Below are 12,925 nucleotides of genomic sequence, written 5' to 3'. Positions count from 1 at the left end.
AAAATGAATAGGGATGACCAGGGTGTTTTTGATCATGCACAACAAAACAAAACCTCCAGGAATCAAATCCCCCTTTCAATACTAAGGGTGTAGTGCCACTCGGCCAGCCATGCCAAAACACTTATTTCATGAACTTCAATATCCAGTGGAAAAAAATCTCAAAATGAAATAAAACGTGGTGTCAACATCAAACACAGCGCTTTCTAGCCAGAGAGCGGAGGTGACTATGCGCCGAAAACAAAATACTATCACCCAGGAAACGCTTGTTTGTTCCTTGGGAGTGTTTTAATCCAAACCACGATCTTATCCCTAAACTTAACTAGTCGTTTTGGTAACTTAAGTGTCATCACCGCATGACGCTCACTTTTTCTGGCTATACTCCACTACCATTGCCCCTGATTAGCTGACTAAAATACATAGCTAAAATTAATTAAAAATATGAAACAATAAGAATCCTCCCTACCCTAACTCGTGGCTAAAGGATCTAATGTCATTTCTACACTTAGAAAAAATCAAGTACAGTATTATGGGGTGCTCCGACAAATTTTATAAAACTTGGAAACCCATTCTGTCCTCATCAATTCCATTCCCTCCCTAGATGATTAAGATGGTTCTAATTAAGATAAACTGATGTAACTTTTTATTTTTATTTTGTTTCCAGTTAGGATTATGAAAGAGGTAAGAGCCAGTAATTGTCTTTGGTGCGATGATATGGTGGTTGAACTCCAGGCACAACATGTAGAAATTGTTATAGTTAATTTTTTGAATTCTTTTTTTTCCAAGCATCTGAATCCCTCCTCTAAATGTCCCTTTTTACTTTTTTTTTTTTTCTTTGTTGGTTTAGTTACTGTTCACCCCTCCTGTTTTTGTTCTGGGGGTGGGGGGTTTGTTGGTGTTCTAAAAGGGGGGGAAATGGGTGAAATGAATCCATACTGATTGAACATGTATTGTGTCTTGATAACCCAATAAAGATAAGTATGAAAAAAAATAAATAAATAAAAAAATGAAACAATGAATACATCCACTGTCCAGCATAGGCGCCGATTTATGTTTTCCTCCGTGGGTGCTCACAGGTGCACGCCCTTTTAAAAAAAAAGTAGTCAAAAAAATGTTTGCATTTCAGAACCTTAGGAAATGGACACACACGCCTATTAACTCGATAAAGCCGTAAAGGAGGCTATCTTTCAACTCAGGACAGCGCCACTTCTCACAAATACAGATAGGATTGGAGATGAAAATGTTAACTGACACGCAACTGCAATCAGCAGGGGACTGACAGTGACATAACCAATCACACTATAACAGATGCTCCACTTAGCACCAAATGCAATGTTTCATTTTAAATGAATGTAGCCTACTGGCAGTCTGGCACACGTGGGTGCTCAGTATTTTCCGTGGGTGCTCGAGCTCCGGAGCACCCATGGTATCGGTGCCTATGCTGTCCAGTACAGTCAGCTGAATTTTTAGTTGCATAAACTGTATGTAAGCAAGGGAATGAGATGCTGACTGACCAGTAGTAGGAAAATATTTTTAAAAATGCTACCTGAATCAAACCAACTGTATATGTGTCATGTACATTGAGGTTTTTGGAATTCATGTTGAAAAGTAAAATTAATAGTTTTTATTGGATGGATTTAACAGTATTATTGCAGAGGGAGTGCTGTGATTTATTGCTTAGTGGAAACACGGAAGCAACATGTCATCATCTTCCAAAAACCACAGAAATAGGCACACACTCCCTTCTTCTTCTTCTTCTTCTTCTTCTTCTTCTTCTTCTTCCTATCATCCCAGTCCTGAACCAGGAAGTCCTGTGTCTCAAGTGCACAGCCACATTGTTCTCCAGTGTGACCGAAGATGTCTCCCCATCAGCTAGGCTTACCACGGTGGCCTTCTCCTTAAGAGAGACTCGTGGCAAAGCCTCCCTGGATGCACCAAACTGCACTTCATGGTCCATATCCTGGATGGCAGAGTCCTGAACCAGGGTTTCCTCTTTATTGTATGTGTCCGCAGTCTGTGAACCTCTTCATCCAGAGAGACTCGTGGAGAAGCCTCCCTCTCCTCTATGAGTCCTCTATGAGTAGGTTTGTGCATCCTTTTCTGCTTTTGGGTGGACGACCGAGACAAACATCTGAAGGCCCTCCAGTGTGACCTTCCTGCTGAACAGCAGTGAAAGACAACTTTCTTTGTCCAGCTCTTCCAGGAGCTCTTCTTCCATCTGACTGAGACAGAAGTCTCGCTGTGTTCCAGGTCTCAACAAGTCTGTAGCAGACTCAATTTTAACTATTTATTATTTAAATATCTAAAGTCTGAAGATCCTCTATATTTTACTCACCAGTTCAGCCGTGAACAGCTGATCAATCCCTGTCCTCTCAATTATTTCCTGAAACCTGTCAAAAACAAAAAGAGTGTGTTATTTCTACAAACATTTGTAAAATCGTTCTAATATAATTTTCCATATGGGTCACATCAATAGTCAGTTTGACTCACTCTTCCAGGAAGCTTCTTCCTGTCAGCAGGTCTTCATGTCTCTGACAGATAAATAATCAGGAAGTTGATCCTTATGAGTAGAAACTGCCTCAACATAATTTCCTGCAACACAGATTGAGTACAGCACAGTTTGAAGCAGCTCACAGAAACGCCATATTATACAATGTAACATAAATATAAACAGCGCACCTTTACATTTACACAAACTCACTTCTGCTTTGTAGCGGTGAAAGAGGCCGGTCTCATTCTTTGGACTTGTTCAAGAATGAAGTGGGTGTCCATTTTGAAGAGAAGTCAAGTTTGGAACGAGAGAAAAACAGTAAATGGGTTTGTTGAACGTAAAAAAACAAATACGCCTTTTTAGAGGGTTTGTATAGCTGAGCAGTCAGATACAAATGAGAGAGATTCTGCAGCTGAACCTGAAGCTCACAGAGACATCAACATCATCATAATAGTGAAGGTTCTGTCACAGAATCCAATATGCAAATTAGAGAACCAAAAACCTAAATGAGTGCAGAATTAGAAAGAAATTGTATTTACAAAAAAGCATCTAATTTAAGAGTTAACAGCATTCACATCTTTATTGCCACGCATATGTCCACTGATTGTAGACAAATCTTTAAAACTGAATTATTTTCTGTTTAAAAATGAATGTTGGAATATGTTAGTCTACATTATATATATATATGTGTGTGTGTGTGTGTGTGTGTGTGTGTGTGTTATATATATATATATATATATATATATATATATATATATATATATATATATATATATATATGTTTACAACTACATATAAATGCATTAATAATAATAATAATCCAATAATGAAATAATGTAGCCTAAACCAGGACAGGGATCATTCTACTTTTACTTTTGATACTTTAAATAGGCCTACATTTGTTGCTAATACTTCTGAACTTTAACTTAACTAAAAAGGTTGAGTTCTCACACTGCCAACAGCTATACAGTATACATTATTTGTCACCTTATTCGAGTTCCATGCCCACCAATACTTTAGAAATGCCCCTGAACAATGTGGTCTGTAGTGGGGTTTCCATCAACGTATTTTTATGCGCATTAGAAAATGTTGATGGAAACGGCAAACTTCGAAAAAAAACTTCGCAATAAAGTTTTTAAAGTTATAAAGTTTTTTTTTTTTTTTTTGCCTTTTTCGAAAAACATAATGCGCAAAATGGGAGATGGAAACAGCTATGCCGAATAAGTTGTGACGTAGCGAACATGACTATTAGTCCAGGTATCCATCGGATGGGGGAAGGATCGGGAAATGGGTCCCATCCAGTGCGCCGTACACTTGTGGCACAAGACAGTAGACACAGCGGTGTGCTAACGGTGACAAATGTCTCTGCCACAACCCTGTATTCTGCACAGGTGGCCAACGTGTACAATGCTACCTCTTAGCTTCTAAACTCTTTGATTTAGCAAGCCGATTTGCAATTCACAACTATGCCTAACGTCAACTTGTGACGAAATTACGCTTTGCGTAGTCAGGTTTATTCGCTCTAAACAGTTGATGGAAACGCTTCTAATTCGCATTTTCTTTTTTTTCGCGACATTTTAAAAGTTCGCTTAAAATTCGCTTGACAATTTGATGGAAACATGACACACAGAATGTGCGTTTTAAGTTCACCTGAAGCCGTTTTTTATTTAGATGAAGTGAAATATGGAGGAGTGAGACATCTTTTTCACCCTATCTGTGCCGGAGACCCTCTGTCCCGGTGACGTCACGGCGGTACATTTATCCGCCCAGGCTGCTGGCTTCCTGCTGCTAAGTCTCCACTCTAGCTGTACAAGCTGCTGCACCGCTACACAACGGACTCCTAAGTTGAAGAACCGGGAAACAACGACATTTCTGGTACGTATACCTTTCATATTACTTCCACGGGCCGTATGTGCCCTGTATTCATTGAACTGCGGCGCTCATAATTGGTTTTCTAAATGCTCAACGTTTGACATCGTGTAGGAAGAGATGCACCAAGAGGGAAGTGTGGCTAACACTACTGTAGTGTTGGCCGAAGATATACGCAGATATAACGTTAGGGAACAAGTTAGACGTTATGGGCATTTACTGTATTTACGTTACTCGCATTTTCCCCTCACTAACGTTACCACAGAGAGTTAGTCACCAATGCGACCGCCCAGCCACCCTGGGGCTGTTGTGTTTAACAAACATCTTAATTCTCAATGGTTCTCCTTTTCCCGCACGCTACCACTGATCTCAGTCAGTCTGTTTAACGTTGAGCCCTTAAATGATGAAGGTTGACTGCTCCGGCAGCATATGAGGGACTTTTAATTTAAGGCGAGGGCTAAGCGGCCTAACTTTTAATGTACTCCCAGGCTAACGGGAACGTTAATCATATTAAGGCATTCAAAGCCCAAATAGTCGGTGTGGTTTTAATATAATGAAGCTTATTAGGCCTTTCAGACGAAACACGGTTTGCGCTGGGCTTGCCGCTTGGTTCAGCGCACATCTACAGCGCGCTTCGCCCAAAGTTCAACCAGACAGAACTTTAAACGCAGCTGCTGCGCCCGCGTTTTGCTTGACGCAGCGAAACGCCGTCTTGGCGCGTCACAAGCCGGCGCAGCGGTGTCGTTGCCGCTTTTGGTCTGAAAGGCCTACAAGGGCCCTAAAGGGCCTTTCAGACCAAAGACTGCAACGACGCTCGTTAACGACGCCCCAGTGTTTCACTGCGTCGAGCAAAGCGCGCCGGTGCGGGAGCAGCGCGACTGTGCTCAAAAGTGCAACCTGGTCTCGGTGAAGCCAGCGGCAAGCGCAGCGCAAACATAGCGTCGCCCATTGTGCAAATCTACAGTGAGTGGTAATGATGTAAGGCAGCTGTGTTTAATGAGAATCACTGGATTCGTTGCCTTCATAAGGCCTGTTGGTAGTCTGGTTTTTGCTCTGATATGTTGGTTCTTGTATAATAACACTTACTTTGCTGAAATCCATCACGTCATCACTATTAAGATGTGTGAAGTAACTTATTTTAGTAATGTGTGGACAGTTTGGGGGGGAGGGAAATGTTGCCCTCTTCAAGTTTAAGATACTTACTATTAACCAAGCTATTTTCCAATACATGTTTAATGTATTGTGAACTTGATAGACATTTGGAGCCAGTTTCTAATTACACATAATTGTTTAACTATCAGTGCTTAAGGCTTCACAAACACATGCATATATTCAGCAACATTTTGAGTGAGTGCACTTAGGACTGGCTAGTTAGTCAGACAGGTGTGTGTGTGTGTGTGTGTGTGTGTGTGTGTGTGTGTGCCACTTGCAAAGATGGGATGTTGTGACATCACCATGAGCAGGAAGTTGGCGTTTCTTACTAGAATAAGCAGGTTATTGCAGACTGATCAACCTTGATCTGTGTTGCTGGAGCATGCATTGATCCCCATGGTTTGACATTATAGCCTTTAGTCGACACATTTCATCTGCTTGGTAAATCTTTCCTGTAGCTGTTGAGGATAACCCAAGATGAAATTAAAACTAGGTCTTGTTTTATATTTAAATGTCTTTGTCAAAACTTTACACTTGTTATCTGGCAGTGGTTTTTCACATTACATTACATGACATTGATTGCAGGGCTTGACATTAAGTGTTGGCCTTGCCAATTTCAACATGCTTTTTCATTATTTGGCAAAAATGAACGGTTAGTCTTAACACAATTCTGGCTAAGAACATAAAATGTTTTCTAATCAAACAGTTTTGTTTTAATAATAAATGGCCACATTTTAGACCCTACTAATACCAGGTGAAGATAAGCTCAACAGCACAGTCAATGGACACACTGGTGTGATTGTCTCTGTAAATGCGGCATCATATTGAAGTATTGCTGCTAGCATAAGCCACACGTTTTGCACGATGCTTGTGCACAGTCCCTGCTTTATCCACCACTTTTCTTTTCGTCAGTCAGGTAACACTAAATCCATATGCTCCCATACAGCAGACCGAGACTGACTGCTCCATCCGTGCCAACTACAATTTGAATACAAGGCTCTTTCCCCCCCAATTACTTTAAAGCAACACCAAAGCGCTTTTCCTCATCGGTCCCTACAGGTTGGAAGTGGAATTGTCCATTACCGTTCTCATTCGAACTACAGATCCGCTACCCGATCTGGCAAACTTGCATAGTGCGGTTTTAGCTGATAGAGGGCCGCAAAGCGACTGCAGAAGTGCCGTTCACCCTGTTAAGACTTGATGAACCACTGAAACTGGATTTTAGTAAGTAAGCGCTGTGATTACTCTACTGAAGTGATTTTTGGAGAGGGAAATTAGGAAGAAATACACTGGTTGACTGACATGACACCATTGTATTCATATAATATCAATCCAGGCTAAAGTGAATGATATTAATAATGCATGCATGTTGCTTCCTCTAAATTTCAGGTTGTGGTCGACTAGCGGGGCCTGCTTTGGTTGTTTGATAATTTGATTAAAATTGATCATGATTGTTGGTTTGCTGTGCATGCAGAGCCTGCATGTCACACTCTTGCAACAAACTGTGTATCCAAGAAGACTTAAATTGGTAAATTACGTTATATCAGAAACAGACTGCTGTTGTAGATTAGTGTTACGTTTCCAGCGTCGCAGCTCAGAACCATAACGTTAGTTGGGACAGACGCCTTGTTTCTTTAGGCTAACTATGTTAGCTTAGTCTGGCTGGTAGCAGCTTTCTGGGGTGAAACATGGCCGGGAGACGTCGTGATTACGTTGCATTAATCAGGTGATTTAGTTTTAGTCATTTAAGAACGGGTTCTTATTTACAATGGCGGCCTGACAAGTGGCAAAGCCACTAAGGGTAAGGGAAAGTTTGCCTCCTAGGCCAAAGTTCCTCTTCCCACCAACGGGTCCTGTTTTCAGCTCATACTTTCTGATGGGCCAGGCCACGGGTTTGAGTTTGACGTCATGTTAAAATGCAAACTGTCTGGAACCTTGAATGAAGTCCCGTACTGTAGCCATGTTGTCAAACTGCATCTTAATAATAAATTCAATATTTAATGTTGACACTAGATTTCCCTTGTGACTTTCCCTTGAGTACATTCAGAAGCTGCCTTCAGTCAGTGTGCAGCTTAGCCGTAGTCATGTGACAAGCATACAGCTGGAGCTGGCCACCTGGCAAAGGATGTGATGCAGCAAACTGTGAATCTGCAGCATTAGCCTGAGCATGTGTCCTCAGAGTCTAACACAAAAATATTCTATTGTCTTCTGTCACTCAGAATTCATGTTTTCAGTGTGATTTGATATACTGCTTTGTTTTGACGGCACAATTGTCTGAATGCTGAGTCAGCAGCATTCACAGTATTGTTGTTCGATTCTTTAGTATTCATCTTATTATTGGTGTGACTGCTGAAGAACATTCAACTATTCCTTCTTCTTCTTACGGATTTAAGCTATTAATCCAGTTTAGCTTTAGCTATTCAGTATTCACTTGCATTGTCTGCAGGGAATTCATTTTCTAGTTCACTGATGCTATTAACTTTTTATTTGACTTTGTTTTCAGACTGGTAATGACTTGAGGCATGTTGCTTTCAACATTTTGTTGGCTAAGCTCTTCACAAAAAGCTGACAAGTTGGTCAGAAATCTGAAGTTTTATCAAGCTATTTGTTCTCAAAATCACAAGAAGGAAGGCCTAAATGAAATCTTAACCCCTAGCTTCCAACCTCCAATTTTTGATTAGAAGCACAGTTAACCCAGAACATGCAGTAGTGTGTTGTACTCACAAGTCTGTGTGCAAAGTTGAATAACTGGTTTAACTGTAACTACATGAGCTGCAATGCCACTTAAGCAAATATAATGGCTTCTTTAACATTGGTTCAGCGCTGTAAAGTATGCATGCAGTAATAAATTGTCATGGTTTTGGAATCTATACCAAACATGGTTTTAGCTTTATCTACTTTAAAAAAAAAAAAAAAAAAAAAAATCCTATGTAACCACGTCTAATTTCAGATTGCACAGCGAAAAATCCTTTCAACTGTTGACACTATCTCACAAGAACAATCTTTGTCATGCAGAGAAATGAGTCGAGTTGCCTGTGCAGAACGAAACGATTTCTTCATAAAGAATCATTTCAATCTTAAGTGTTGTTGCAGACCCTGTCTTGTTCATGATTTATCTGCACCTGCTCACAGAAGTTAAATATTCCTGTTGTATTTTAAACCTACGAAAAACATTGGTTTGCATGTCATTCAGGAGATTAAAGGACTATGAATACATCATTATATTCTATATAATTGGCCATGTTGTGGCATGTTTTATCACTTCTAATTACTGCAGTGCACTTGTACAAACAAGTACAAGCTAGAATGAGTTTATAGTGAAGTTTCTATAATCATTTGGTTGACTTTTTTTTTTTTTTTTTCTGTAACTGCATTGTTAAAAGGTTGGTATTGAATGTGTTAAGCAGTATTAGGTTGTGGCGGTGTGCTAGTACTTTAAAAGCATACTTGGGTTTGACATTGTTTGGATAAGTGTTGTATAATCAAACGATGGCTGATTTTAAAAAAAAACAACAAAAAAAAAAATATCCCATAGTTGATGATTAGATAAGTTATCTCCTTAATGGCCGTTATCAGCTCCAGTCATTTTGCTTAAACCAACAATCTGACTGATAAGGCCACATGCAGTAGTGCATAGAGTCAACACATCACATTGTGATCTGTTTTTCAACCGTAATGTTTGCCTACTAGAAAGACTTAGTCAATCAACAAATTAATCTGCAATATAGGGCTGGGCGATATGGCAAAAAATATGATCACGATAATTTTTTCCATATTGATCAATATCGATATTTATCACGATATATAATTTGATAATGCTGCCAGATTAAAGAGTATCCTGATAATGACTGAAGCCTGAAGAAACCAGAGGGTTCATTAGTTAAATTTTAGAATATAGTTTAACAAAAAATAGAATAACGTAACATTGAACTGTGCAAACATGGCTTGGTTTAGAATATATTGTGTGATAAAAGAATATATTGAATAACATCTAAATGTAAACATTTAACTTTGCAAACATGCTTTATCTGCCTTAACAAAACAGTACAAGTTAGTAATGTAAATGCAAATAATGTAAATAAAACTAAAAGCTGTGACTACTACTACATTCACTTTTCATATGAGGCAATGGTCGCAAAAGACGACACGCTTGATTGTTGTTTTGCAGCCCCGCTAGTCCTGCTAACAGCAGAAGAACCACTAGGATGTTGGACAAAACTTGTGGGCAGACTAACGTTAACATGGGCCCGCATTTTCAAACTCTCGCTGAGTTCGCTGGGATGGTACCTTTTCAACTGACAGAAAAGATTGGTTGCGTTTCCCGTCTTGGTCGACACTGACCGACGGCATGTTTTGCAGACCGTGTTAATCTGCGCTTCGTCACTTTTGAGATATCCAAACCACTTCCATATAATTGATGTTTATATTGACTGTTACCATTTTTGTCAACAATTTCCTCAGCTTTGGATGATGATGATGCAAGTTCACTTTCACAGTCTCTTTCGTGCCCCTCGGTTCCACTCATTTCTTCACCGCCGGTAGCTCAAACAATGCTCTGCGTAGGAAATGGGCGTGTACTTTGACGGGCAAGCCAAAAACTTCTTCTATTGACGTTTTTTGGCGGTTGGCAAACAACTTTTGGAGCGCAATACCGCCACCTTCTGAAATGGAATGCCGTTTATTTCTGCTGTGTGATAGGCTGTTAGCTCTATCCAAATCGAGTAAAATATGTCCAAGTTAATCATCGTTATCAACCGAAATTTTATTGCGATCCCATATCAAGATCGTTTTATCGCCCAGCCCTACTGCAATATGTGTCGGCTTAATTTATAAAAACCGTTAGTTGCACCCCTTTTTGGGACAAATGTACATTTCTGTCTGTATACTTCTAAAGTTTGCAACTGGTTAGGGATGTTAATGATTAACAGTTAACCGATGATAAGAATTTTGACCATATCTGTAAAACTTAATGAACATTTTTTGCATGGTAAAAGAAACAAAACTTTTTTTTTTTTTTCTCTCGATTTGTGGCATCAGTGGCCTGACAATAAGCACAGACCACAACTGTTAACAGATTGGCACAGAATAAATCCTGATTAGTGCTTAGAAGTCTCATTACTTGTACTTTTTTGTCATGTAAAATTTTTGACAAGTAAGATCACAGAGGGCTGCATCGTACTGTAAAAAAAATCATAAACCGACTTATTCAAGTTTGCTGTTTTGTGTGTTCCGGACGAGTGAGGCTGAAGTCTGTAAAAGACTTGACTTCCTTCCAAGCTACAATTCTGACTTTTTTTTCAATTTGATTTAGATTCACATGGGAAATGCGTCATGGAGCAAGGGCACGGCAAGAGTTTTTTTGTGATTTGTTGCGGGCAAAAGTCCCTGATTATGCGGCATGTTTTCTTAAAAACTGCAATGGAATATGTGGGTTATTTATGCAATTTTATGCGTTGAAATTGCGGGAACTTGCAAAAACTGAGGTTTCATCATGGGGTTTGCAGCTTTTCGATGTTCACGTCGCATAATTACGTCACTTAACGTTCCCATGGCAACGGGGAAATGGCTGCTCTTGTGTGAAGTAAACGCAACATTTTTCAACTTTCTGCTAAAATATGTGACTTTTTTGCAACGAAAATGCGGGGATTATGAAATCATGCAAGCCCCGCACATTTTGCACGGAAATCGGCAATTTATGAGGCGAAAGTGCGGCGTATTTGGAAAAAATGCAGCCCCCGCATAAATATGCGGACTTTGGCTGATTATGCATTGAATTATGCGATCGCATAATCACGTTTTTCTGGAGGGACTGAAGTTCGTCTCCCAATTGTAATCCTCCCTTGCTTTTGTTTTTTTTTTCTCTGCAGGTGGAGTGGTGTTGAGGAGCTCATCATGGTGAACATCCCAGAATACTATGCAGGGAAAACAGTGCTGATCACTGGAGCAACAGGCTTCATGGGCAAGGTACAGTAGTACTTTGAATAGGCAAGTAGCCAATGGCATTGACATGACTGAACCCAACCATGTGGGCTACCGGGTGAGATGAGAGGGAACCTGTCTGGAAATCCTTCAAGTTCATTCTTTTCACTCACATAGGGAGACACAGGCAAATAAGTTGCATACTGTACTTCTTGCTGCTTTATTCGTGCACAAGTTTATACTAACTTAAGTGGACAGCTGTTTAGTACATGTCTTTACACCTGGCAGTAGATATGGCCATCCTTTTACAGCCTTATTCTACCAAACAGAAGCCATTGTTTTTCATTTATTCAAGGCTGTTCAGACTTTGTGGAGGAAGAAGCATTCTTGATACCACACCTTAGTTTACTTCTCTTCACTTCTACAATGGACAAAGAGGCAACAAGTGGTGTGCAGTACCTAGCATCAACTTATCTTTCCAAAGAGGAAAATATGATTTTTGTACTTCTTACTTGCTCATTGTTAAAGGTGCTGCTGGAGAAGCTGCTGAGGTCCTGTCCAGGAGTCAAAAGTGTTTACGTGATGGTCAGGTCGAAAGCTGGTCACAGCCCCCAGGCCCGCATTGCTGACATGATCAACTGTAAGGTGAGTAGAGACCTAAGAGATGGGGTGGCACCATCTGATGGGTATTTGAAGGAGGTAAAGGATTAAGTGAGTGTGAAGTCTGTTGGTACCAGCTATGCGTGAGTTGTTAGTTTGAGCAGAATTCAGGAGGTTAACTTAGTAAAAACAGTTGCACAACACAAGCTGGTTGTTGTAACATGGAGTGAAGATGCCACTAAAAATTTGCACCTCCCCCGAGCAGATATAGGTAATTTGGTTGTCAGTCGGAGAAAAATTCTCTTCAGTATTTTCTCTGGGAGCACATTTTCAGCTATCGACTACATCCTTTGTGATGATACTGTCAGTATTTTGTGTACACTTGCCTCAGTTAAGGTCAGGTTGATGACTCCACCATAAGAAAGAGACTGGGCAAAAATGGCCTGCATGGCAGAGTTCCAAGACAAAAACCACTGCTGAGCAAAAAGAACATTAAGGCTCGTCTCATTTTTCCCAGAAAACATCTTGATGATCCCCAAGACGTTTGGGGAAAATACTCTGTGGACTGATGAGACAAAAGTTTAACTTTTTGGAAGGTGTGTGTCCCGTTACATCTAGTGTAAAAGTAACACTGCATTTTAGAAAAAGAACATCATACCAACAGTAAAATATGGTGGTGATAGTGTGATGGTTTGGGGCTGTTTTGCTGCTTCAGGACCTGGAAGACGTGCTGTGATAAATGGAACCATGAATTCTGCTGTCTACCAAAAAATCCTCAAGGAGAATGTCCGGCCATCTGTTCGTGACCTCAAGCTGAGGCAAACCTGGGTTCTGAGCAGGGCAATGATCCAAAACGCACCAGCAAGTCCACCTCTGAATGGCTGAAGAAAAACTAAA

At 40.2% G+C, this 12,925-nt stretch overlaps 1 protein-coding gene across 2 annotated transcripts in view; it reads left to right on the top strand.

Moving 5' to 3' along the window:
- Positions 1-4,089: 4,089 nt before the first annotated feature.
- Positions 4,090-12,925, top strand: part of far1 (fatty acyl CoA reductase 1) — a 29,440-nt gene continuing 20,604 nt past the window's right edge. For both annotated transcript variants that reach the window (XM_031297845.2, XM_031297844.2), the window contains exons 1-3: positions 4,090-4,363; positions 11,377-11,473; positions 11,957-12,073. In XM_031297845.2, the coding sequence (XP_031153705.1) occupies positions 11,402-11,473; positions 11,957-12,073 (189 nt within the window). In that variant the 5' untranslated portion in view covers positions 4,090-4,363; positions 11,377-11,401. The remainder of the gene's footprint in view (positions 4,364-11,376; positions 11,474-11,956; positions 12,074-12,925) is intronic.

The sequence above is a fragment of the Sander lucioperca genome, chromosome 7, assembly GCF_008315115.2.
Source record: "Sander lucioperca isolate FBNREF2018 chromosome 7, SLUC_FBN_1.2, whole genome shotgun sequence".
Classification (NCBI taxonomy): Eukaryota; Metazoa; Chordata; class Actinopteri; order Perciformes; family Percidae; genus Sander; species Sander lucioperca.
The sequence above is the reverse complement of the archived record's forward strand: the minus strand, read 5'-3'. Positions and strand labels throughout refer to the sequence as shown.